The sequence below is a fragment of the Apis laboriosa genome, unplaced genomic scaffold (assembly GCF_014066325.1).
Source record: "Apis laboriosa isolate Shangri-la unplaced genomic scaffold, ASM1406632v1 scaffold14_cov150, whole genome shotgun sequence".
NCBI lineage: Eukaryota > Metazoa > Arthropoda > Insecta > Hymenoptera > Apidae > Apis > Apis laboriosa.
Genome location: NW_025221798.1, coordinates 3,127,900 through 3,155,256, shown reverse-complemented (window position 1 = coordinate 3,155,256; position 27,357 = coordinate 3,127,900). Strand labels below are relative to the sequence as shown.

The 27,357-nt window shown below is 39.8% G+C and overlaps 1 protein-coding gene across 1 annotated transcript in view; it reads left to right on the top strand.

Annotated features, from left to right (window-relative positions):
- Positions 1 to 4,090: 4,090 nt before the first annotated feature.
- The window catches only part of LOC122710599 (dipeptidase 1-like), a 64,367-nt gene continuing 41,100 nt past the window's right edge, over positions 4,091 to 27,357 (top strand). Inside the window, exon 1 of the mRNA XM_043928546.1 lies at positions 4,091 to 4,600. Coding sequence (XP_043784481.1) covers positions 4,595 to 4,600 — 6 coding nt within the window. The 5' untranslated portion in view covers positions 4,091 to 4,594. The remainder of the gene's footprint in view (positions 4,601 to 27,357) is intronic.

Here is a 27,357-nt window from a genome sequence, read left to right as displayed (position 1 = left end):
AGTTATTGCAACAAAAAAAGAGTAGGAATTTGTAAAGCAGGAAAAATTTTCAAAAATTATTAAGGCATAACTTAATATCAGAATAAGGAAAAAAGATTTCTTGTAATTTTTCTTTAAATGCGAAATATTTTAGCAGTAGTACCAATCACCTAAAAGATATTTAAGAACGTGTCCTGATTGATTGAGTCTCGATATCCAAAAGTTTATAAAAGATCGACATTTTTCGTAAAACAATTGAACAAAATATTGCGTGTTGAGAAGAGAATATTGCATGTAAAATTTTTGTATTAAATCTTTGAATAAATCGCGAATATTAAAAATATAACAAATTTATAAAATCTTACTTTATGTAACAACAATTTATATCACAAAGTATTTATAATATACAAATCACCTATATTATTGCAATTAGCTTACAAATTTTGAAAGAGAATAAAGATAAAACTATTTATTTTGTGATTCAATAAGCAAGAAAGATTCCTTTGTTATTTTGCTTTAATTGCGAAAAATTTCGGTAGCAGCAATGCACCAATCACGTAAAAGATATTTAAGGACGTATCTTGATTGGTTGGGCCTTGATACTCAAAAGTTTATAAAAGGTCGACATTTCTCGTCAAATGTTAGTTAATAGAATGTTTCATGCTGAAAAGTAGAAAACGCTTAAATCGCGAATATTAAAAAATACATTAATTTTATAAATTCTTACTTTATGGAACAACAATTTATATTACAATGTATTTGTAATATAAATCACCTATATTATTCCAATTAGCTTACAAATTTTGAAAGAGAATAAAGATAAAACTATTTATTTTGTGATTCAATAAGCAAGAAAGATTCCTTTGTTACTTTTCTTTAAATGCGAAGTATTTTAGTAGCACTAGTGCACCAATCATGTAAAAGATATTTAAAGATGTGTCCTGATTGGTTTGGTTCCGTTATCCAAAAGTTTATAAAAGATCCACATTTTTCGTGAAATGTCAGTTCAATAGAATATTTCTTTGTGGAAAAGAGAGAAACGCGTGTAAAATGCTTAAATGAATCGCAAATATTTAAAAATACATTAATTTTATAAATTCTCGCATTATGGAATAACAATTTACCTTACAATGTATTTATAATATACACATATTATTATAATTACTTATATTATTCCAATTAATTTAAAAATTTTAAAAGAGAATAAAGATAAAAGTATTTATTTTATAAATAAATAAGCAAAAACGATTTTCTGCGATTTTTCTTTAAATGCGAAATATTTTAGTAACAGCAACGCACCAATCACGTAAAAGATATTTAAGAACGTGTCCTGATTGGTTGGGCCTTGGTACCCAAAAGTTTATAAAAGGTCGACATTTTTCGTGAAATGTCAGTTTAATAAAATATTTCGTGTTGAAAAATAGAAAACGCGTACAAAGTGCTTAAGTGAATCGCGAATATTGAAAAATATATTAATTTTATAAATTCTCGCATTATGGAATAACAATTTACATTATAATGTATTTATAATATACAAATTACTATATTAGTATATATACTATACCTATATTATTCCAATTAGTTTAAAAATTTTAAAAGAGAATAAAGATAAAAGTATTTATTTTGCGAATTTCTGCGACTTTTCTTTAAATGCGAAATATTTTAGTAGCACTAGTGCACTAATCACGTAAAAGATATTTAAAGACGTGTCCTGATTGGTTGGGCTTTATCCAAAAGTTTATAAAATATTGACATTTTTCATAAAACGTGAATTAAACAGAATATTACGTATTAAGAAGAGAAACGCGTGCTAATTTTTTGTATTAAATTTTTGAAGAAATCGCGAATATTCAAAAATATATCAAATTTATAAAATCTCGTTTTATGGAATAACAATGTATTTATAATATACAAATCACCTATATTATTGCAATTAACTTACAAATTTTGAAAGAGAATAAAGATAAAACTATTTATTTTGATTAAATAAGCAAGAAAGATTCCTTTGTTATTTTGCTTTAATTGTGAAAAATTTTGATAGCAGCAATGCACCAATCACGTAAAAGATATTTAAGGACGTGTCCTGATTGGTTAGGCCTTGGTACTCAAAAGTTTATAAAAGGTCGACATTTTTCGTGAAATATGTCAGTTGAATAGAATGTTTCGTGTTGAAAAGTGGAAAACGCGTATAAAATGCTTAATTGAATCGCGAATATTTAAAAATATATTAATTTTATAAATTCTCGCATTATGGAACAACAATTTACATTACAATGTATTTATAATATACAAATTACTTATATTATTCCAATTAGTTTAAAAATTTTGAAAGAAAATAAGGATAAAAGTATTTGTTTTGTGATTAAACAAGCAAGAAAGATTCCTTTGTTACTTTTCTTTAATTGCGAAAAATTTCGATAGCAGCAATGCACCAATCACGTAAAAGATATTTAAGGATGTGTTCTGATTGGTTGGCCCTTGGTACCCGAAAGTTTATAAAAGATCGACATTTTTCGTAAAACGTTAATTGGATAAAGTATTGCGCGTTGAAAAGAAGGAAGTATGCAAAGTGTTTGTATCAAGTGCTTGGATGAATCACGAATATTTATAAAAACGTCAAAGATATCAAAGAGGAGATAAGAAAGGATGAGACTTCTTCTTATCTAAAAGAAGAGGTAAGCGTTTTTGAAAAAGAAAAATTCAAAATATTTTATCCAACGTGTTGTAGTATATCATTTATCGTATATAGATTACTATAAAATAAGCGCATTTTAAGTTTCGTTTTTCTTTTATGAAGATTTCTATGAACATTTAAATAAATAAATTGCTTAAGTAAGAAATCGTAGTTTTAACAATGATGTTAAAAGTGCTAGGAGAACGAATCTTTTTACTCAAAGTGAAACGCAAGCGTATATACATTGATTGAAGTAGTACTTCCGCTTACTTGACTCGAGCAGTTATACAAGAGACGCGCTCGTGAGAGAACGTTAAAGTCACGTCGCAGTAATTCGGAGTGTTATTTAGCTTAATCGGCGGTTTTTTTTATCATTAATAGAGTTATTATTTCTTTTTTTTTCCTTTTTTAATCGTAACTGTGTTTAAAAATATCTTATTGCGTTCGATTGAAAAAAAAACTTATTAGTTTTTTATGTATGGAGGATAATCGGTAAAGTAATTTATATAAAAAGTATATTTTATTAAGCAAACATTATAATTGCATATATAGAATAAAATTGTAAATAAGAAAGTAGAGACAAAGGTAATAAAATAGTGATATAAATGTAAAAAGTTTCTTTGCACTTTATTGCTTTTCGCTTTAGAAACTTTCTATTTTTAATTATATTTCAAAACAAGAAAATATATTTCAAATAATACATTCTTGTACCTTTGTTTCATTTCTTTACAAGAAATGAAACAAATATACGGATGTTTGCCAGATATGTATTCATTATATTCTCAGTTTTAATCATTAAGTGAATGCGAATGAATAAATAATTTTTATTTCAATTAAAAATTAAAAATATAATTCAAATTTAAAACAAGCGATTCAATTTTAAATTACTAACGACAAGATATAACAATTTTTTAGAAAATATCGATCTTAACCTTAAAAATCAATCGATATATTTGCCATAGCTTAGTACGAAATTTTTCTGTAGCTAGAGCGTGCCAATCAGGTGAAAGATATTTAAAGGCGTGCTCTGATTGGCGCGATTGAATCGCGTTCTTTTCCGAACAAAAATCTTTCATTTGCACAATAGATGGCGTCAAAAGATGTATTACATTTACTACACGATAGAAATACAGTTTTAATAAATTATTCGCGATCTGTGTATCTATATAGAATATTTAAAGAGTCAATATTGTAGATATTACGTATATTAATCTATCGTCAATGTCGAGAAAGATGACAAAGAGTAAGCGACTCGATCGACGCGACAAAAACTCATTGTGAACGCGACCGAGTGGCAATGGAGGTTAGAGGCGAGTGTACGGAGCGCGCAGCAACATTTTTCGTGGTGACATACCGAAGAAATTCAGGGGCATCGGGAGCTTCACATGGGAGGGTTTTGGAGGCTGAGTAGGGAGCTTGCGCCTAGCCAGGCCGACTGGTTCGAGCTTGCGAGGTTTCGAGCAGCAGCCAGTCGCCGGCTGCCGGGCCACGACCTCGCATCTCGTCTGGCTTTGCTCTCCTTTCCGTGTCGAAACATCGAAAGCCACGCTTCTCGTATCCTATCTATAACTCGGAGTGTCGCGAATTTTAACAACACCTACTCGACATCTCGATATAATTCTAACCATCGTTGTTTATCTATCGGTTTTTTCCCCTCCCAAGAAATAGTGCCAAATAGTTGCAAAGTGAATCGTAGTTCGATCGTAAAGTTTATTCGCGAAAACAAAACAAAAGATATCGGGCAAGTGTGAGAGTGATACGTAATATCGAGCAGTGTATCGATTAGTTCCGTTCGAAGTGTCGTACGTTTCGCGGTAGTTCTTCCTTGAAATCAGTCGTCGTTTCGGCATGGCGAATGGGTGATAAACACGAGACTCCTGATCCGCTGCAGCTCGACGGTGTCTTTCAACAACGGGGGAGGAACCATGTGAGGTTACGACCATGAGGGTGAGTGATTTTACATCTTTATTTTCGCATGTTTTACTTTTATTTACGCGAGTCATTAAGATATCGTAGTGCTTTATCCCATATCATCGTGCGACACGTTTTCGACTCGAATATAAATGTATGGAGGGAAAATAGTTAGGTTAGGCGATAGCTGGACGAAATGTCAGCACGAATTTTCTGTATTACCGCGTTTGCTCTGTACGTTACCGTTTAAGCCCACCCGTTGCGCGCGTTGATTTATCGCGCGCTGAACGAGCCACGCAGCTTTGGCCTGTAATTATTTTCACGTGACTGTTGTCAGGATTAAACTCTCGTCCCCGATAGAACGTGTTTTTGCGCTACCTCGTGTTATCCGCGTGTTGGTTCGACCATCGATTTATATATTTTTTTTTTCTCTTTTTCTTTTTCGTTTTTCGTTTTTAATGACGGATAAAGTATTAAAATTTACAGAGATTTCATTAATTTCCTAAATTACGTTTCTTTTCCTCTTTTTTTTTTTTTCGTCGAAGTATCGAATGATTATCTTCGAAATTAAATTACGATCGAAATTATTAAATTATTAAATTTTCTTTCTATATTACGATGTTTCGAGGAAATTTTCTTTAGTCGTGTTCTCGAAACTTTGATAAACGCTGTTCTCGAACTCGATGGCAGTCGTGTTGGGATTTTAAATCGTAAAAGTTGCGGGATCTCGATAAACATTGGGAAAGTAAGGAAGCTTTTGAAAGCACGGAAATTAGTTCATTATATCAACGTCATAAATCGAGCTTCCTTGCGCTATATTTCCACGAGCTTCTTTAAAATGTTCTTAGCCTTTTAGTCATCACGATCCTTACGTGCGAGATTTTCGAGAATAAGTTTCAAAAGGAAAAGGGAATCGCATTTTCACAATGCATTACATCTCGCGCGTTATCATCGTTGATGATAGATTTAATTCTTACTTACGTACAAGAATTTATTAAGAAGAATAAATTACAGCAAGGATACTAAGTACTTGAATTTATTACGAAGGAACATAGCGAATTTGCAATAAAGACATATTTTATTATTGTACCAAATGTAATGTAAACTCTGTGCTAGGAAACACTTTCATGGTATAATATCGCTAGCATTCATTGTACGCACTTACAAAGTTTATTACGGAAACTCTGATATTTCGTTCGTTATAGTAACCAGATCCAGACAAATATACGCGTAATTTTCATTTCTCTCTATTTTTATTTTTTTTTTTTTTTTTTCATTTTTCCTACGAGAAATATTAAAATTATTTTCTTTTCCGCGTGAATACACGCGAACGTTAAAGCAAAATCATATCACATCTTCGATCTAAATATCAAACGATACGATTTCTTTAAAATAGTTTTAATTGGATAGAGATGAAATTAAAGGCGGTGCATTACCGAGAATCGAATCCTCGAAACGTGTTTGCGAGGTAAACAAAGTTTTGCCGGATCGATTAAATCTGTGATGAGATAGCGGTCGCTTAATTGGTGTTTTCCTAAGGAAAATAGAGGAATCGATTGGGGGGAGGGGGGAGGAAGGGTATCGAGGGAATTTTCGCGTAATTTCTGGAAGGGTAGCGTATTGTCATCGTCTTGGTGGAAACGTAGGCGCGACCGGCCTCGGCTGGCAAATTAATCCTTGTTATCGATCAACCAGACGCGATCCGTCTGCGGCTTTTGTTTCCGGTCGGGAAGTGCTCGTTCCCCGGGAACGAGAAAACCGAAATCTTGCCTCTCTTGATCCGACACAGCTTCCCGCTAATTCCGCGAGTCGACGGCAATATAATCTGGCAAAAAGTTTCCATCCTCTTCGTCAGCCTCGGAACCTTAACCGAGTAACCGGGAAAAATTGAACGAAGGAGTGAAAAGAAAAATGTAGAACATCTTTACGAACATTTCCTCCGTTAAATATATTCCAATACGAATTTTTTTTTTGCGTAAATTTTTATTGCCAAAATGAACAATTTATCTAAGCGGGTAATTAGTGGATGGAGTACATCTTTTCCTCGTTTCCTGCGATTCTTCCTTATCTTCGTTGCAAAGTTTTTTTATTTCCAGTTCCATAACTTTCCCGTTTGAAAACTTTGGTCGTGACGAGTTTCATTGTTTTGAAAACTCGCCTCTCGGAAATGAGTCGGTAGTTGGTAGAATAAAAAAACTTGGAGCGATAGAGCATCAGCCACGACGAGATTAAAACGCGAATCTAATTCGAAAATTAAATTTTGCACGAAAAGATCGATTTTCCCTATATACTTGAATAACTTTAATAATATTATCTTATTTATTAGAAACCGGGCAATGCGGATATTATCGATACACCGACCACATACGCGTGTAAAGCAAATTGGATATTTGATATTAATGCGTGTTCGCATCTAGAGGCGCAATATGCGTGATAGCTACGTTTCGCTATATCCTTAACGACGTATGGATACTATCGATCTTTCTCGAATAAATTTCGAATCGAGTGAAAAAGTAACGCGACCTCTAACGATCGTAACACAATCGTGATACGATAATCGGTATCGATAGTTTGCAAGTGATTATCGACAGAACGAAAGGGGAGTATTATTGGTCAGTAATCAATTATTGTTTAGTTTATCCTTCATATATATACATGCGTTTGTTAATTACAAATTCTGTATTATATATTTAATTAGATTGATGTAATCCATATATCACGTATAATTGTATAATACTCTCTCTCTCTAGAATCTACTCGTGATGAATACGAAACCGACGTAATCTCTTCGAATATAATCCAAAGGAATTATATAATTTCGTAGAATATAGTGAAAGAAAGCAAAAGGGAAAGGAAAAAAAAAAAGAGAGAGAGAATAATTTAATTAAATTCTAATCTCGACGAAAAATCTCTTGGAAAAATGTTTCGCATTTTTAGTGTTTTTTTTTTAGCTTAGAGGCCAAAGTTTATAAAATCTGATCCCAAGATATTAAAAAGTTTTCAAAGCTTGGGAAAAACCGTCTCTTCTTCTCGCGGTAGCGCAATTACCGACTCGCCCTCTATCGTTAAGCACCATACAAAACACTTAAAACGGCTTCAACTTATCGTTACTATTAAATTTAATCGATAGACAAAACCGCGGAGGAGGCTCTCGGTTCGCTAAACTTCGAAGTTTCCGGTTTGGGACAAGTTCTTTCCGAGTTTCGTTTACCGAGGAGGAAACTCCGATAGATTAACAATCATCCCTGTTCCGTCCTCCTCGTTACTTTTAATCGAAAGATTGCGCGGTTAACGATCGGAGATACGCTCGAAACTTTTCCAAACCACGAGAGAGAGACGGCTGATCTCGAACGATGGATGGATTTTCCGTGCACGTTGTCCCCGTGGAGAACTTGTTTCCATTTCGACAAAATTTTCGCGGTAGATGGCGAGAAAGCGAGACGAGGAATGGTGGCCGTGAACGGGAGAGGGGGGAGGGGCAGTGGTAACCTTGCTCGAAACACGAGCAAGAAATTCAATTGCGTTATTTCTCGTTTACGAGAACGAGACAACCTCACCTCGGTTCTCGCGCAACTCATTTCAAACAATTTTCTTGCACGCTCGTAAACTCGAGGCTGGCTCCAGGCTAACCGTAAATATTCGTAGATACGCTTTCTATGAAAATACATCGCGTCGAGGCAAACAACACCGCGACACTGCCTTCTTCGATCCGATACTCGAATTCATCCGTGTGTCCACAAATTCTTTCTCGTAGCAGAATATTACGAAAATATTTAGTCGAGATGGAAGCTCGATTGTTTAAGTAAATAAATTTCTAAATAATATGTATTTTTATCACGCGAAATATCGTAAATACCAATATTATTACAAAATGTAAAAATTAATCGTCTTTGGAATACGTGAATGCTAGATAAATTTGAATTTATAAGAAAGATTTATAATTCGGGACGGGAATTATGTTGTATATTTCCTTTTATTATATCGTATATTTCCTTTGGTTATCGTTGTACGATCGCGATATGAAATTAGAGAATGGGGGAGAGGGGAAAGTGCGGCGAAGAATATTCTCGCATTTCGTTTCATCGAAACGAAAATTGCGTTCGTATTTTCCTCTGTGACACCAGCTTTTGTGACAGTTCCATTGAGCGGAGAACGTCTCTGGATTTGAATGAAAGAATCGCGTCATTTTCCTCCCTTTGTACCATCATTTCACCGTTCTCTATCATTCGAAAATTCATCAATTATTTATAGCTGTGACAAAGACATCAACCGTTCGAATTTATCGCTCCGTAGAATACTGCCGATGAAATTCTAATTCTAGAATCGATGGATTTACGCCGACGCGAATATTTGTTTCGCCTACGATTTCGAATCGATATAATAACTTTTTCCTTCCTTCGATCGCAACGGTTAAAAATTTTATGCTTGCTCGTAGAAAAATGTTGAAAGCTTTCGATCGAATCGAACGAATTTCAAAGTTCCCTTTTTCAAAGTTGGAAGAATTTATTCAGTTCCGAATACGAGCCCTCGCGCCACCACGTTATAATAAATTTTCGTCCCGATTGTCGCACAAATTTCGCGACAGAACTCGATTTCCCGTTCTTGTTCATCCTCGTGTTCCACGAACGGCCATCAATCACCGCGATAATTAATGATGCCCGTTTCTAATTATCCCTGTCCTTGTTGATTCGTGCATTCGGATCGGACCGATCCATCGAGTTGCAATCTTTTTAATCGATCTTTTTTTCCTCTCTCTTTCCCGACGAATCTTGGCTATATTCAACCTCGAAATAGCGTTTCCGAGGGTTTATTGGAAAAAATGTAACGATTTCGATGGGAAATAATTCTCGCGAGATCGTTAGAGATCGTTGATTTCTTTTCTCTTTTTCATTTGGAATTCATTTGGAATGGAACGACCATGCAAAAGAAAAGAAAAAAAGCGGCAGCTAATGGCGCGCGGAATCGCGGAAATTTGAATTTCAAGAAAATTTAATGCGCACGCGTTATAAATAACGCCGCGCCACAAGAATTTGCATTTTTAACTCGTAACTCGCTAACTTTTCAGACGTTCATCGATGTTTAATGGAGAGATCGGTGGAAGAAGCGTTCCTTATGCAAATGGCAAATCGATCTAGCGTCAATGGAGGATACTTTCGCGTTATCGACGCGGACGATTGTCCGACAAAGGTTTTCCCGCGGGGTTTTTCATAATCCTCTTACATTTTCAGTTAACTGGGTGGAGGGAAATTATACGTTGTTGTATTCACGCCTGTCCGTCCCGAGCGAAACACGGGGAAAGCGCAGTTATGGCGAGTGGAAAAATAAATCGAAACCCTCTGACAAACATTGACGAAACTGGGTGGTAGATAAATAACAATTATCCGCTTATGGAAAATATCTCTCTCTCTCTCTCTCTCTCTCTCTGTCTTCGTTCATTTCACGTTAAAACGTGCGTCACGATATCGAGTATATACATACATATTAGCGTGGACATTGGCGCGTTGTTAATAACGTTAGGACACGTTGTCGAGTATCCTCGCTGAAAATTATCGTTCTCGAACAAACATTTGGAAATCTCGAACGTTTATTAAAATCGTGATGCGAAGTAGTTCGAAGGGAGAGAGCTCGGCAGGTTTTAAAATTTTATCATTATAAATAATTCTAAAATTACCTCTTAAATCGATATGGCGTATATTTATCCCGTAGAAAAAAGGATTATTAATCGAATTATCGAAAGAAGGGTTATCACTTTTCCCGGATTTGCATATTTAATGCAATCATGCTAATCGATGAAAAAGTTGAGGAGGAATGGGGAAGGATTATAAGAAATTAGCTGACTCCCTGTCGTAGAAAGCGCGGAAACTTTTGGAATATCGGCGTTACAACCGACTGGAACGGCCAATATTTAAATTCATGGCAATCAGATCCGATCGAGAAGTTCAACTTGTGACCTCGAACTTTCTCCGTAGTTATCTAACGTGAAAGAAACGAGGAAGAACGCGTTATCTCCTCTGTCGATCGTTGGAATTAAAAACTGCTTAAAGTTTTCAGCGTATTCGAGGTTACGTAATAATTTACGTTTGCACCGATTATCCCCCGACGTAAGTAAACTATTTATTATTCTCCTTAAAAAACCTAAGTGATTTTTAATTTCGAGGAGGGGGAGAGAAGGGAGGATTGCGAGGGAGACGGAATAACGGCGAGTCGGCCATTATCGAACAACTCCGTTAATAAGCATCGTCCTTTCCTTCAAATCGATGGCACTCGACGAGAGTCCAATTAAAACATCCCCGGTAAGAGGATTCCGTGTAAAATTACACACTCGAGCTAATCTTGATTCCCCTCGATACGTGAATAGGGAGAAATGTGACGACGAACGAAAGGCGTCGATTTGGATCCGATGTTGAACGACAGAAATTCGGGCGAGCGTTCGCGTGGAAAAACGCCGAGGGCTACGTGACGCGTTTACCTAAGGTGGGAGAGAGAAGAGAGTGGCGGGATAAATAAAAGGGAGGGGACGTTTGCGTAATATATGAAAATTTCAAAGACACCCTCTTTAGGATAGGGAGGGAAAGTAGGAAAAACTGGTAGGCGGCGTGGAGATTGAATACGGGTGGAAAGAACGGAGGCGGAATTTCTGGAATCTTGGTCCTCCTCCGCTTGTTTCCAAACTCGTTTCTTATTTATTCATGAAACGCTCGGCGGGCGTGTATCCCGAGATGTACGATGGAGGAAAGATTTTTCGTCGAACGCATCGTTATGGAAATCCGTTACACGGGTGAGTTTCGCGGATTTCGCGCCCAATTTAAACACCTCTTTCCTCCTTGTCCACCTTGCGCGGTGCTTGGAATTTCTTTCTCCGAATCGAATCTACTTTTCTCGTTTCTTTTTTTTGTTTAGTCGAGAAGACAGAAATGGGGGGGGAATTGTCGATTTTCTGGTTAGAGGACGATAGAGATGGTCGATATCGAAGAAACGAAATCGCTCGTTTTATATCGAAAATTCTATTGGAATTGAAAGAGATTAATTAAATTGGCGTGCGTGTCTGGCTTTATTTTTCGAATAAAAAAATACACATTCGGCGAGAAGAGTGTAATTCCGTTTAATACGCGACGGTATAATTATTCCGTGGGGAGTTTTAATCGCGTAATTACAAAGGGTCGTTTGTAATTCTCCGAGAGATGGGAAAATATCTTGCGAGTCCATCCCCCGACTCGATTATTCTCGCTGTTTCTCTCCGTTTTTCTCCAAAAAGAAAAGGAGAAATTGAGAGCATCCCGATAAATTCAGATAGTGGATGTAATAAACTCTAAATCGCTGAGTACCGACGACAAAAACTCGGGGTTGGGAGAGAAAAATGCTCGGAAACTTGGACCCCCTTTGCTCGTTTACTTAAGAAAGTACTTGGAAAGCTGCCGGTCGAAGGGGTCAAAGGGAAATTAATCCCCTTGAGAGAAAGAAAATTCGGTTGGAAAGCAAAGTGGAGGAGACCCGTGAAGATTCGCGTCACGTCGAAGGGCTTAATTCGTCGAAACGATGGAAAAGTCGCCAAAGTATGAATAATCGCGATGTCGGAGGGAGTGAAGGCCGTCTTAGCAACTTTAGGTTGGTCGAGCAAGAGCAAACCACCGAACCACTGGAACCATCCATTACGGATCATTATCGAGTCTTGATTTATAATCCCCTAAGATCTGGGATCAGCTTTCGCTGCTTTATCACACAACCTGCAAATCCGTCTGCTTAACGCCCTCGTGCAAGCGGATACCTCTTCGAAATTTTCGATACCTCTTCCCTCGATATCGTTTGGGGATTGTTCGATTGATGGCTTTTATGGAAATTATGTATCCTTGGTGGCTCCTCCCTGTGTACGATGTGCGTAGTTTTAACGAGTTGTTTGTCGGTTGAAAAAAAAGAAAGAAGATGGAATAAGCGGAGAGAGCAAGTTGAACGATACGAAAATGAAGTTTATTTTTTTCGCAACTTGCTCTTTTTCCTAGCTACACCGATGAATTTTCAAAATGGAAACGTGTTTCATAAAACTATACATTCCTTCGTACAAGAGTATAAATGAAAATACAGAACGTAGAATCCTCTTTAAAATACGGTATTTCATGGAATATTCAGAACGTGTCTTTTTTTTTTTTTTCTTCTTTTTTTGTAGTATCATTGTCACGTTTGTTTCTGCAAAAAAAAAAACCACGCGAACGAACCAAACCGTTATAACGGCCATCCCATTTATTTCTTTAAAATGAAAATTATTTCTTTATAAAGCCGGCGATGTAACGGAAGCTGCCCCCTCCTTTCTTACCCTATATATTCCGAATTATTTCGCTTGCCTCGTTACCACGCGAGATTAATAATCCTTTGCGATGATCATTTGTCAACGCATCGATTAATCATCCTCTGAAAATCAGATCAACATATTATGTTTCTAATGCCACGGAATTATCCGTTATATAATTTATCTCTCGATACAGACTCTCTAAATATCTATAATATTTGATATAACGCGGTTCGACGATAAAATAACTCCGGGCAAAGTTATTTTAAATTTAAAATTCGAAGAAACGGTTCTTAATTAATTACATCCGAGTGTATGCGAAATTTTAATTACAAAACGCAGTTGCGGCTGATAAAATTTTCGTCCGTAATAAATTAGAAAGGGTTTCCCGATTATTGTTCCATCAGGCGGAGACGATTTCTTTCCCGCGAGAAAATTGAACGTGTGGAAATATTTAGCCTGGTTCTGGTCGACGTACGATATAATAAATCTTGAGGGGGCATTCATGTTTGACGGAGGAATTTTCCTCGTCCTTGGAAATCGAACCAATCGGACATTCCTTTCGACGATTCTAATTCGAACGAATCTTCTTCCGAAATATACGTATTCTCTCTTTAATCTCGTTTATATAGGGAGAATCGATGGACGAAAGAAGAAAGAAAGAGAGAGAAGCGCAGATTGGAAATCAAGTTGGTTCGCTTTGAATTATTACGAAATTATCTCTCGGAGTCAATTTTCACGAGTCGAGGATTTCGAAGCAAACGTAAATCGTGGAAGGTGGAACAAGCTTGTGTATTACCTGGATGGTTATTACTCTCCGTTATTTCCACCGTAGAAAGTAGAGTAGAGCGAAAATACGACGACGGTGAGTGGGGCGAGTTAATGGAAAGACTACTCGGTTTTCGATTCGAATTTAAATCTACGTTTAAAACGAAGCACTTTTGAAAATATCGGATACAATGTATCCCATAATTTTATTACCGAGCTGCAATTTATTAAACGTCGTATTTCGCCCAATTTCCAAGTACGCCTCCATTTTCAACTATTTTTTACTCTCGTATATTATTATTTCCCGTGCATATTTAATTACGCGTCGAACGATCCCCGTTTAAAATTTTTACATGACATCGAGCCGAGAGTACACGATGCGATATAAATTGTAGAATTCCGTGTTTTAAAAATTGAAATCGAAATTCGTTGAACGGAGATAAAAAGATGGATAATTGTTGGAGAGAAGTGCGAAGAAAATCTCGCCAACCGAAAGCGAAATCTCCGAGCCGCGCAATCGAATTATACGAACGATCGAGTTGCCAACCATCCCGTAAACAGTGGAATCGCGCATCGAGTTTGGATAGAGTTGGCCCACCTTTCCACAAACTGTTCTCGACTATTCGCCTCGAATATTCTTCGCGTGGCGGGTCCTCGGGAACCTGTGCATTCCATTGTTCGGCTAAGTGTCCGAAACGTTTACGGAATGTCCACGAGACGTTCCATTGTCCGTCTAAGCGCGCAGGATGTCTGTCCCTCGGACGGCATTATGCCAGCCAGGGGACGACACCGCGTTTACCTCTGTTTATCGCGTAACCCCGAAACGCTAAGCTTCATTTAAATACATATGCATACGCGGGAAGAACGACAGCCGTTTGAACAGAGACGCAATAAAGACGGAGAGATGTAATTTATAACGGTACGCGAAGGAGAGGTCGTTCTGGACCCGTGTATATGTACCCCGTTCCGTGTATTTCGATGATTTACGCGCGGGAGGAGGTAAGTTTTGAATAAGAAAGAAGGGATCGCGTCTTGGTGCGAAATTTCGGTACTTCGAAACGGAAGGAAAAATTTCGACCGAATGCAGCCATACACGTTTCGAGAATTGATAAATTTGATTCTTTCATTCCGCGGGAAATTAAGTTCTTGTCTCGACGTGATTTCTCGTAATTTTTCGACGATTTCAAAGATTTCCACCATGTTTTTCTTCCCGTCCCGGTCAAAATTTCGTAATTGCACGGGATATCAGAATCCGGTATAATTAAAATTATATAATGGAAAAAAACTCGACGTTGCCTTAATGAACGTTTTTACAAGCTGTTTTAATCCAATTACGAGTGGAATTTGAAATTTGATTTCTAAAGAATTTTCCAAGAGATAAAATTAAAGTGAAATTTTATCTCCTCGTATTTTTAGCTCGAGAAATTCTCGTACCGATGTTTCGTACGTAAAATTGAATCGTCGTGTATCCCGTGGAAAAGGGGTAAGTTCGTGAAAAATTTCGAGTCAAGATTTCATCGAGAGAGATTTGTTGTTCCTTTCGTTTAATTAAACGGAAATCACGGAACCGTGATTAAACATCGTTCACGGCGATTCGAGTTTCGTTCCATATGCATAGAGCTCTTGAAAAATTCATAAGAATTACGGGGGAAGAGAATTATTCTATCCCATAAATTGCGCGAGTTTTTTAATCTTTCGATCGCGGAAAGGGTAGACAAGGTTGGCCATCTCAGATCGAGCGCCGCCTTTTTCGAGGCTGATATTTTCAAAGATTCGTTAACGTTAAAGTGTCAATAGTGGAAGCGGGCAAGAAGGAGATCGGTTTTAATCCTCTTACGAACCAATTACCCACGCCATTATTTCTAAAAACTTTCGGATCGGATTATGCTCCCGAGCTTTCGTAAATTCCTATCGAAATTAAAATCTTTTCCTCTCTCTACCGTTCCGGCGAATCTCATATTTAATCGGCGCGGCTAGAAATGCAATATTCCCTTAATTGAAAAACACGTTTCGAAACTATCTCCGTTCCCCGATCCCTTTGCAGATACGCGAGATGGAAACTCGGTTCTAGCGAGTCGAGTTATTGTTATTAATTGATAATCCGACGCGTCGTTCGCGTAATTGACGAATTGCCTCGATTAAATTATGATTACCGTCGAAAGAAAGTTCGACTTTTTAGGCGCGTGTAATAAATAATGTCGCATGGATTTCGAGGAATTTCGAACGAGGGGAAGGGGATAGGAATAGTTTCGTTTCGAGGGTGTTGAATTACGATTCCTTGAGACGAGACGTTTGGGGGGAGGGCCTGCGCAAGGGACGATAAGCAGCGGGGGCACGTACGATAAATCAGGAATACGAGGCGAGGCGAAAGGACGTCTCTAATTTACAGACTAACTCGTACGTGTCGTAGAGTCAGGGGGGAGGGGGTGGCATTATCCGGCATTATTAGGGGCGAGATAGTAATTACGGCGCCCCGTGATGCGGCCGCTGCACGACGTAATTAAATTACCGATAAACCGATGGAGAAAGCATCGGTGGAGGGGTGATTCTCCGCCGACGACATGCATCGCGAAATGCATTCGTTGGTTGGCGGATCCATTAGTCGAGGAGGAAAGCGGAGTGAGCATTGGGCACGACGTACGGAAATTCGCCAAATTATTAGCGATGATAACGAGGGAAATTCGAAGGAAATTCCCGCGCAAGTTTATATTGGCTGTAAACGAGACGACCTTGGCTCTCGATAGGCTCCGTTCTCCGAGCGAACGACGCCAGTTAAGGGTCGATTTATGGTTACGTTTCGGTCGGGCTACGGTCACGCTCCGATCACGCTCCATTCCCTCGCGAATCTTGCTAACGATTTCGGATCGTTTTCGGTTTCGTTGCTCAACTCGGATCGATTCTATATACCGATCGTGCGGATTTTCTCTAGAAAAATATCGGCCGTTGGATTTTGTCTCGTCTCTCAACCATTTTATTATCTGGCGTAATATAGAGAGAGGATATAAGTCGTACAATTTCGTAGCAGGCACGCAACTCGACGACATCGAGTAACTTTCTCTCTCGATACACGTATGTAACACGTATAATACTCCTTTCTTATTTTTTTTACGATCCCTTTCGTTCGCAAATGTTAAATATAAGCAGTCGTGGCAGTCGGTCCATCGTTTCGCTTTTTTAAAATTTAAACGCGCGGCAAGTCCGTAAACATCGACATTCGATTTTGCGCGCTTGGAAAAATTTTAATCCAAAATCCCTCCAATCGGATTTATCGAATTAACTTCGAGGTGGACGAGGTGAATAAATTTCTCGCCAACGATCTTGCCGAGACCTTTGTAAATTCGAGGGGGATAAAATTTCATTCCGGACGATGCATCATCCGTTTTACGGGAGAATCCGTCGCGGCGACGTACACAAGCACGCGCTATTAATTGTAATCATTACGAAAGTATCGTAAGCGCGATCCGACTCCTCCCTGATTTACGACAATTTATAATCCGATATTCCGGTTCAAAGTTATCGCGAAATTCAATTTTTCCGGGACGCAATAAAACGCAGCTTCGTAACTCGTGTCCCGGGACGAAAATAGATTATCCGTATACATTCCGTGGCAGATACACCGATGCAAAATTTAAAACGCGAGTGTAGCCGGGAAAAACATCGCTCCTGTAATTTCGATTATACTCTGATCGATCCGATCGAACTTTTGTTCCACGCGCATTTTTAATTTTTCATCTCGTCACTCTCGAATGGTACTTTGATCGAACGTTCAAGACGGTAATGGAATGGAACGATATGATAAACTCGTTAAAACTCGATCGTAAAGAAGGAGTTTAAATAACGTTTCGTTAGTTTGAAATTTTACGAGCTGCGTTTAGAACTCTTAGTGTGATTAACGTGTATATATATATATATATATGTAGAAGGTTAGCCCGTAATAATAATAAAGAGAAGGAGGGCGGCCGGATAATGGGAAGTAACGATAAAAACGACAAAAACAAGTTTACGGCCGTTGGAATTTTCAAAAGATATAAAAGGAGGGAGGCCACGGACTCGCGGGACAACGGAGTGGAATGGCGAGTTTATTACACGGTTTCGCAAATTCTAAGAAGCTCGGAAGCGTAACCGCTATTCGGTAGGTCGTAACAGCGGTTATGGTTACGAGGATATTCGGCGGAATATTCAAAGATCGAGGAGCCACCTTCCCTTTTCTCGTGGCGGCGATAATCCTGAAATTTCTCGTCAAATTTCGATCGCGAGATAATCGATATAACAACGCGCATATACGTTCTCTTGTATTCTTTCTTCCGCGAAAACAGTTTAAAATGACCGAGAAGGAAAACGATTGATCGCTTCGCGATTAGATTTATTTCGCTGGGAAAGATGGAACGATTTGTTCGAGCGTACGTAAACGTGCCGAATAACGCACGAAATATGCTTTCGGCCGTGCGCGTGAAAACGAATTCGCAATTAAGATCGACGGAGAGAAATCAAACTCGATTCGTTCGTTTCATTACGGCGTGCGTGAACTCGTTTTATCGAAAACGGTTTAACGGGCGCGAAGTATTTCCACTTGAAGTATATAAATACGCGCATGCGCGTGGAAAAGCAACGCGCCGTTGAAACGTGATCGAACGCGATTAAAAAGTAATCGGAAGTAATTCGATTTACATTCTCGCGGCTGAATTCCGATTATTATCGCATCGAAAGAAGAGATATTTTCATCTATTCGGAATAGAAAGAAATCTTTGACTCGAAGGATCAAAACGTATATGAAGCGTATAATTCGCATCGTTAATTTTCGTGTGATCGCACGGGACTAGGCAGTGGCGCGTGATGGAACGGTCGATGCACTCGTTCGACGACTACTTCGGGGAGAGAGACGACTCGTCGTTAAAACGTATTGTATTTCTATTCGTAAGAATAAAAGGATACGAGGCGAGCGTGACGTCGTTCGTAACATGGTGAAAAAAGGGAATCGAGAGAAACGGATAAAACGACACGGGTGATTGGAAAACGATAGGGAATGCAGATGGACGGGTATCGGTGCTTAGCGGCGTGTGCAAATTCGTACCTACACGAATGTTGCGAATTCAATGGTCATTAATTTGTCCAGGTATCCGCGAAAACGTGGATCCCGGAGGCCTGATGGACGCGCGAGGCCAATGGCGTGGATCTAGCGCCTCGGTTAACCGGGATTATTTAGTAGAAGCGTTTTAATCAACGGTGCTCGTTAAAAATCCGTTCGCTTGTGTTTCAACGACCAATTACTACCAATCGCTAAAATATCGATTACAGCGAGCGACGATTGGCGCGGGGGGGGGGGTCGATTTAAAGAAATTGGAGGAGATTGAATTTCAAGCTGAGCTATTTTTTAAAATGGCCTTTTTGACCCTTCGCCCTTCGTTCTTCGAAACAAAATATCGAGGAATTAATTTACTCCAATATGGAGTTTCGCGGATTTAAACCTCGTTCGCCGTCTCCGACTTCCATTCCCGCTATCGATTTTCATTTTTTAAGCGACGCCATAAATTTCGCCATCACCCACGGGAGTTTCGTATCGCGAAACTGATTTCAAACTGTCCCACTCGTGTCTCGGAGGGGAGGAACGGCACGCTGCCATTCCCCGTCTGGCAACCACGGTTCGTTCGACTCGGTTGATTCGTCATTTCTCGATTGCTCGACGAACGAAGGAATCGATCCCCGGCCAACTCGGCCTTCTCCAGTGACGCCTCTGTTTCTCATTTTTCCTCGCTTTTCTTCCCACTCTCTGTTAATTCCGCTGGAAGCGCAGAGGCGTCCTATTTATCAACCGTCCCCGTGAAATTTTCGTCCGGCACGATTTATCAACCGCCCCCCTCCCGAGTCGGCCGCGAACCACGTTTGCGCGAGAACAAGGGGGAAAGCGCTCGTTCGGACGTCGGTGGAGCTACGGTTTCCTGGTCAAGGGACGAAAGAAGGAGCGGCGACCCCGGGGAACGTGAGGGATTCTTTACGAACGACGTCGTCTCTAAACACGATATAAGAAGAAAGGAATCCCCACGCGGGATATTCAGCCGCGTTACACGTGTATCTCGACTCGGCTCCCCTTTATTTAGATCTCTGGAGTATCGCGCGTTCCACTTTGTCCCACGAATTTTTCATCGATATCCGCGATAGCTTTCTCGAAATTGTTGTCACGAAGGATAAAGCGAAGGAAAGGTGCTTTTTTCCTTTTAAATGCGATCGAAGTGGAATTATACGAAACGAAAACTTTTCCTTCCAACGAAATTATATTCATTTTTTAGTTTATCTCTGCAAGTAGGGATTCGATGATCCTCTAACGATCTCTCGATCTTCGCAGGCGTGGTTCAACGAATTTGGCATCCCGCTACGCGTTAATGCAGTTTAATTTTACCGACAATGAGAAAGGACTTAATAGTCCGGTTGTGCTAATAGGCGTGGCCCTCCCAGTCGCGGACTATATCAAGGTAGTTACGTAGTCGGTAGAAGAGGCGTAATAGGACTGTAAATTAGGACGTTAAATAGTAAGTTCCATTAAGGTAGTCGCGTCTATGACCGCAATTTTATAGGAGCAATTTTCTCCTCGAATCTCGTTTCTATACTCTACGTGTGCAATTTTTTTAAGAATATATACCGCAAAAGGAGGATCGGGATCGATACGACTTTTATCCGCTTCAAAGTAGATACCACAAAGATGTCCATTAAATTTTTCAACTCGATCTAAACTTGGCATTTCGTATTCTCCCTCCTGTTTCGATAGGCCAGATCGATAAATAATTTCTCGATATACGTTTCGTGCGACGCGAATGACAGTATTTTTATTTTATTTTCCTTCTTTTTTTTTTACACAAACGTACATCTTTGCACGGGTCTATTTTCTTTCAAATATTCGATCGGATAGGCGTTACATATGCATGAATGCATCGGTAACGAATATTGCGGCAGATCTGGATGGAATGTACGTCATACATATATAATGCATCGAATCGTGCGAAACATGCGAATGATTCCGACGCGCGTACGTTTTCTTCGCGTGTCCTTTTAACGATGAGCTCGTTCAAAACTCTCGAAAACGTATCAATTCTCGAAGAAAATTACGGAACGATTAAATCGAGATGGAAACGAGACACATTTGTACGTGGAAGATTTTACGATTCTTCAAGTATCCCTTAAACGTTTCCGCGCTTAGATACTTGAAACTTTTCGACGGTCGTAAAACGGTGTTGAAACGAACGCGTTCCTACTCTTGCCGATTATCCTTGACGATTAAAGTGAAATACCCCGTCGTTTCGAGGAAGAGAAAACTGATCCGTTATTCCTCCACCCGGTCGAAAATTAACACGGTCGAATCGGTCGAGCCGTGCGGATTCACGCCCCATTTCTTCGAATAAAACTTCTCTAAATACCGAGTGAGAATCGTCCAGAGATTACGCGAATTCGAATCCAATCCGAATTTTTATTCTCCCTATAATAAATCGGCTTTGGATCCTCGCGAGGAATTCGTGCGATTTTCGTCGGGACGCTCAATTTGGAGTCAGAGATGTTACGCGAGAAGACGCGTAAGAATGGAAATTTCCTCTCTTTCTCTACCTTACCGCGCTCTCATTTGGCTGATCCCTTTAACGAGGCCATAACTTCCGTTCGGTAAGACCGAGAAAAGTGGCGAGATCATTTTTATCCGGGGCATTAGCGGAGCAGCGCAAGAGAAGGCGGGCGTTGGAGGGAAAGGAAAAAGAGCGGATCAAAGGGACGTGCTTTGTTTCTCGGTGAAGTGGCCTCGAGTACCCATCGCGACACTGTGACGCGTAAAGCGCGATACGCCGATCGGTTGTTGCAAGGGCGGCGGCGTCGATCGACGACCCCCCAAGGAAATGGCCTTTTGATCCTGTCGCGAGCAGCCAACTCCGCTCCTCGAGTGGTTGTTTAAGAGCCGACATTGTGACAGCCTCGTAGATTGTTTCTTTGTGCTTTCCTCCGATCACCAGTTTCGTAAACACAAATAGGCGGGGATTCGATTTCCAGCGAGATGGAATCGTTCGATAAAATATTTCGACCGAGTTCAAATTACTGCGCCTATGTATATAAAGTGTCGGGATTGATCCAAAGGGCTTTAATTTTTCCGCGAAACTTTAAATTAGATGCGATCGAAAGCGCGGTGAAACGATCCGTGGATAAACCGCGTTCGACTAAGATTGACGGCGCGAACGATTGCATCAATCTTAATTATCATTGAAACGGTCGGTGAAATTAATCAGGCGAATATGCGTGGGTGTGCGTGTCATTTAACGAGTCCCTTCGAAACGAATCGCCGCTCGGTTACAACGTGTAAATTGTCTGCTAACGAGCGCGAAGAACCGCGCAATTTATTACCAAAACGGTATCGGGTTACGGGAAATGGCGTATGTATATATATATATATATAATATATATATAGCTGGAAATTATGCGAATTATGCTTGTTCCGCATAATTTCGCAACGATTGGTCAGACACCTGTGTTTCTATATTAAACGAATCGTTTACAACTTGAATACTTATACGAGCGAGTAGTAACCGCGATGTCGAGCATTTTACGATCGATTGAAAAAAATTTTGAAAGGGAACTACTCGATCAATTACACGGAATGTAATAAATTTACACGTGTTTTCGAATTAACGATTTATAAGTCGAGCAGAAACGCGGAAGGTAAAAAAAAAAGAGAGTTATAATCTCACGCGTAATACACCGCGCTTCGCCTGAAATATTAACTTATCGTTTTTTAAGGAAAAGAAACGAGTCCGCTGCCGTGGACGTAATTCAGGCGAGCGTTTGTAAAAGTAAAGGTCATCGAGGGGATACGAGCTAGAGAGAAGTTGCGGCGGGAAAAAACCAACTTACACACGGGCAATTCCCATAGAGATAACAATTATCCCGTCCATACACATACACACACATCTGGAACGCGTCTTATTTTTTTCTCTCTCTCTCCTTTTCTCTCGACCGTTTCGCGAACAGGGTCGCTCGTTTCTCTCTCGTTATTATTCCACTATTCGCGTTTCTCCCTTTTCTCCCCCCCTTTTTTTTTTTCATTATATCTTTCCCTTTCTCATGCTGCGAGTTTATCGGAAATCGATCGAACAAAGATATTCTTTTATTTCGTCGGATCGTTTTGTTCCTCTATACGGTGTATCTTGTTGATGCGCGCGCTAGTGTTTTCGCCTAACCAAAAGAGCGTCTCTGAGTATTCTTCGAAGCAAAGAGCCGTCACTTTTCGAAACAATCGTAATCCATTCAAGTAGGTGCGCGGAGTGTTTCGTCGAGGATTCACGAGGCGGGAGGTTATACGGCCGCGAAACAAGGGTGCGCGGATAAGCATTCGGAAGATCGCCAAGGGAGTTAGTTGTATCGGGGTGGCTAAAAACCGTCCACGCGAAATTCACGGCGCGATAAGCATCGTGCCGCATCCGGCTTACGTGCCGGATGAAATTGTAAAATGAATTCTCGGCTGCGCCAACTTCCGATTAACCAACGTTTCCCGGCAATTCCCCAACCGTATCGAAAAATTCGATCCAACTTTTCAACTGGAAACAAATATAATATATATATATTATATTACTATCGATCGAACGAAGGAACAAGATTGTGCAAATTTCTCCGTAATCGTGCAACCGTTGTATACGTAGACACGTTAATGGTATAAACAGCGAAGCAAGATTTCGAGAGGTTCGCTCCGTTGATTACGCGCTCCTGTCGGAGAGCTTTAACTCCGGAATCGGTAATCGGTTGCGTAATTTCGAATAATTCGAATTTGCAACCGTGGCGTAGGAATATCGAACGGATGATTTTGTTTGAGGCAATAATTTTATGGGAATGTATTAATAATTTCGTCTCGATAATTTCTCGAGTCGAGGCTTCTCTCGGACGGATATCGTTGCACGTCGTAATAGCGTTCTCGGCAATCAATTTCCGAAACAATTAATCGTCTTCCGTTACGATAATCGATCACGTTCCGACACGGTGCAACGATTTATCGCTGACGTTTTTCATTTCAATCTCGAGTGTCCCTCCGTGCAAGAGTAATCGGACAGGAGAACCGATTCTTCCTCGTTTCGGAACGAAAGACCGCAATCTAACACTGTCAAGCTTCTGAAATTTCACTCCCTCTTTATAATTCTCGCGGATCTTTCGTATTCCGGGATTTCACACGTTTCATCGATCTTTCCAGACAGCCGTATCTTTATTTATGAAACGTATTTCGATTCTTCCGATTTCTAAGGATATTCGTAAGAATTGAGATACGTCGAGAAAAGGGTGCGCGAGTGGCTGTTCGGAATGGAATTAATTCTAAAAGCCTATCCTGAAAGCGCGTATAATCAGATTAAGAAAGATCGTCTATCGTAATTGGCTACGGCAGTGTGATGGTAATAAATCGTATTAACGTCGCCACTGATCGTAACGAAATAATTATCCCTCAACATCTTCCTCTCTTCGAGTGTCTGTCAAATATCGACGAACCGATTTATATCGATTCTTTCGATCGCAGTTTAAAACACGTATCCCTGAAAACTTCTTCCACGTTGTTCCCCCTCATCTTCCGATTCCGTCGAGGAGGAGACTCGAAGGGCCATTAAATAAATAATTCTGGAACCAAGGGTGGAGCGAGTAGTCTCCTCTCCTGTTGGTTCTGGCTACGTTGCAGGATCGAGATCTCTCTCTCTCTCTCTCTCTCTCTCTCCTCATTCTCTCCTTCTCCTTTCCGATCGTGTTCCCGCAGTCGCGGTGCGTCACCTGCATTGCCGCAGACTCCGAGCAGAATTTTACGTCGTCCAGACGTGTCTTCGGATCGCTGCGACTATGAAGAAACCTTCGCCTCGTAAATACGCAAGATACGCCATAAAGTTTAACGATTCAAGTTTGAGGACGGCGCCCGTTGTCTCTCTCTCTCCACATCTTTCGGCCCGATCGTTCCTTCGATGGCCTCTTTCGAACGAGAGGAAGAGGGTAGCAGGTGTCGAAAGTGTCGTAAACCGCTCGATCGAAATGGCGGCCATCTCGTATATATACGAGTCGATAAATTCCGTCTCGCACGCGACTAATAAGATCAAATTTGTCACGCTCGAACTCGAGATTTATTCGCTCGATGATGCACTCTTTCGTGATCATCGAATACGATGAATTTTTTTTTTTTTTTTTTGCAATAGGAAAACTTTGCTCGTTCCAATAATTTATGATTAACGTCGACTGTTTACAGTTCGAAGCAATCGAAACTTTCCTCCTATCTGTTTATATAGCTGCTTTTAACTTTGGAAAAGGGTAATTTTTTCAAATTTCTTCAAAATCCGTCCGCAATTTTCCTCGTTCGTACGCGTGTTTATTCACGGAATCGTTTTAATAATATCGTGTTTACAAACACGGGTTTATCGGCGGAACACGTGTTGATTCCAAGACTCTATCGATATTTCAAAACTTGCCCTTCACTTTTTCAATTTCCCCCGCCGTTAAGTTGGATAACCCTTATACTCTCGAAGGGAATAGTATCAAAAATAGTCGAACGCCACCTGCGTCATATATAGAACGTAAAATCGATTTCGAACCGCTTCTGGCTAACGGTCAGTTTTTTTTAAAAATCTTGAACGTGCAATTTCGAAAGTAAGATTCCTGATATCGAATTGTTGGTAATTTCGACTCCCGTTTCGTATGGAAAATCATTAATTTCCGTTCGAAATAACCCGGAAGTATTTTCTCGTAGTTAACCTTTATCTTTCTCCTCGGTTCAAAGTTCAGATGCTAATTATAGCGTTTATAGGAGAGATTATCTCAGATTTTCTCCAAGAATATTTTTAATCGCGTCGATAACAGATATTTATTTTTATCAAAAAAGATCTCTCTCTCTCTCTCTCTATTTCCATTAACTGACGAATCTTAAGAAAGATCGATTAAGAGTTTCGTCACCCTTTCGAGCCACGTACGAGCGTGAAAAGCCCGTTTCCCTATTTTCGTCTACGGATGAAATATGACGTCAGTTGACACGTTCATTCTCGTCCCTCACTTTCGCAAGGCAACAATCGACTTTGATAGCCAAGTGCATCGATGTCCTCGTAGTACCTTTCTTTTCTTTATCTGAAAAAGTGACGAGAACACGTCCTTTACTTTATTTCCTTTATTTTTATTCGATCGAAATTTATTTCACTCCGCTTTTCGTCGGAACGCGTATGTTGAATTAACACGCGAGGCGAAATATTTTTCGAGATTTCAACCCGTCGCCAATGTTCCAGCGTGGGAACAGGATTCGGGATAAATAATCAGCTGGATCTAAAACGCTTGATTTTATGAGTGGAATTTTTAGTATTTAAACGACTTGTCGACTTTGTGCAACTCGGTGTCCCAAAATTTTTCGCTTACGGTGTCTGGCGAGACGCGCGCACGGAGAGGGGGGGAGATGTGATCGATCCGGCTGGTGGTAACAATTGGACGACGGTGACGTAAATTTATGGACAAAGAACGCGAGAATATTTTCAGGCAAGCGTCTGACGAGCGTCTTGTGCATGAAACTTCGGCAACTGGATGCTGCATGGAAAACGAATTCGCGAAGAAGGTTTATTTTTATTAATTTTAACTTCAACAAAAATACTAATTATACCACGCGTGGGAAATAATTTCGCCCCGGAAGCTGATGAAAATCATGGTTAAAGGGGGAGAGATTGGATTTATAAAGCGTTAGGGCGCCGGTTTCATAATTCGAGGGGGCGATTAATTAAAGCGCGCGACAATACAGGCTTTTTTTTTTTTTTTTTTTTCACCACGACACGAATACCAGTTCCGGGGCGCGACCACTCTCGACGTCCGGTTATTCGTCCAGCAAAGTTATTAATGGGCGACACGCTGGCCCGAGTCGGTAACGGCCTTTATTCACTCGCAATAATAACGGGCGAATGAGAAATGATACGTCCGCGATAAGAGAGCCATCGCTTGTTTCTCGCCTCAAAATCGCGATTGGATAATCTTTGCTCATGATCGATCCTTTATTGCACTCTGAAACTGAAATTCCTATTAGAGAAAACGAGCAACTTCTCAGACCAAAGTTGAAAATAATTTTTCCTTTCCGTTAAATACGTAGAGCTTCCTTTCGTCGGAATAAATTATATATATAATAAATATTTATATACATAATATTTATATATATAATAAATATATATAATAAATTATTATTTTTGGGAGAATAGGTGGACGATCGGGGAAAAAGGAATATTTGAGCGGCCCAGTTTTCTGTATTCCGTTCGTTCGAAGGGAACTACGGAGGCGAAACGAAAGAGAAAACATCCGGTTAGTCACCGAGGCTGTTAACATTCGGCGGCGAATTTCAACGATTCGAGAGAGATTCCTTATCGAGATTCCATCTTTCGTCCCTCTGCGAAGCTCTCGATTACGCCGTACGTCGTACCGTATTCCGTTTGAGCTGAAAAAAACTATTTCGAGGGGACGCGCCCATCTACTTCCGCGTAGAATACAGAAGATGTCTAAAAAGAGAGAGAGAGAGAGAGAGAGAGGGAGAGGAAGGAAAGTCAGGTGGAAAATGGACGAAAGAGACTGCGTAATGTTTCGCAATTTCCCGGTTCCTTTGTAAAACTCGTTTATGCAACCCGCCTTGTATCCAACAGAAATTGAATATATCGTTCCTTTATTATTTCTTTCGAATCGAGAGTTTTAAAAATTGCTCGTTTAATCGCGAGAAACCGAGTTTATAGAACAGGAAGAGAAAAAGGAC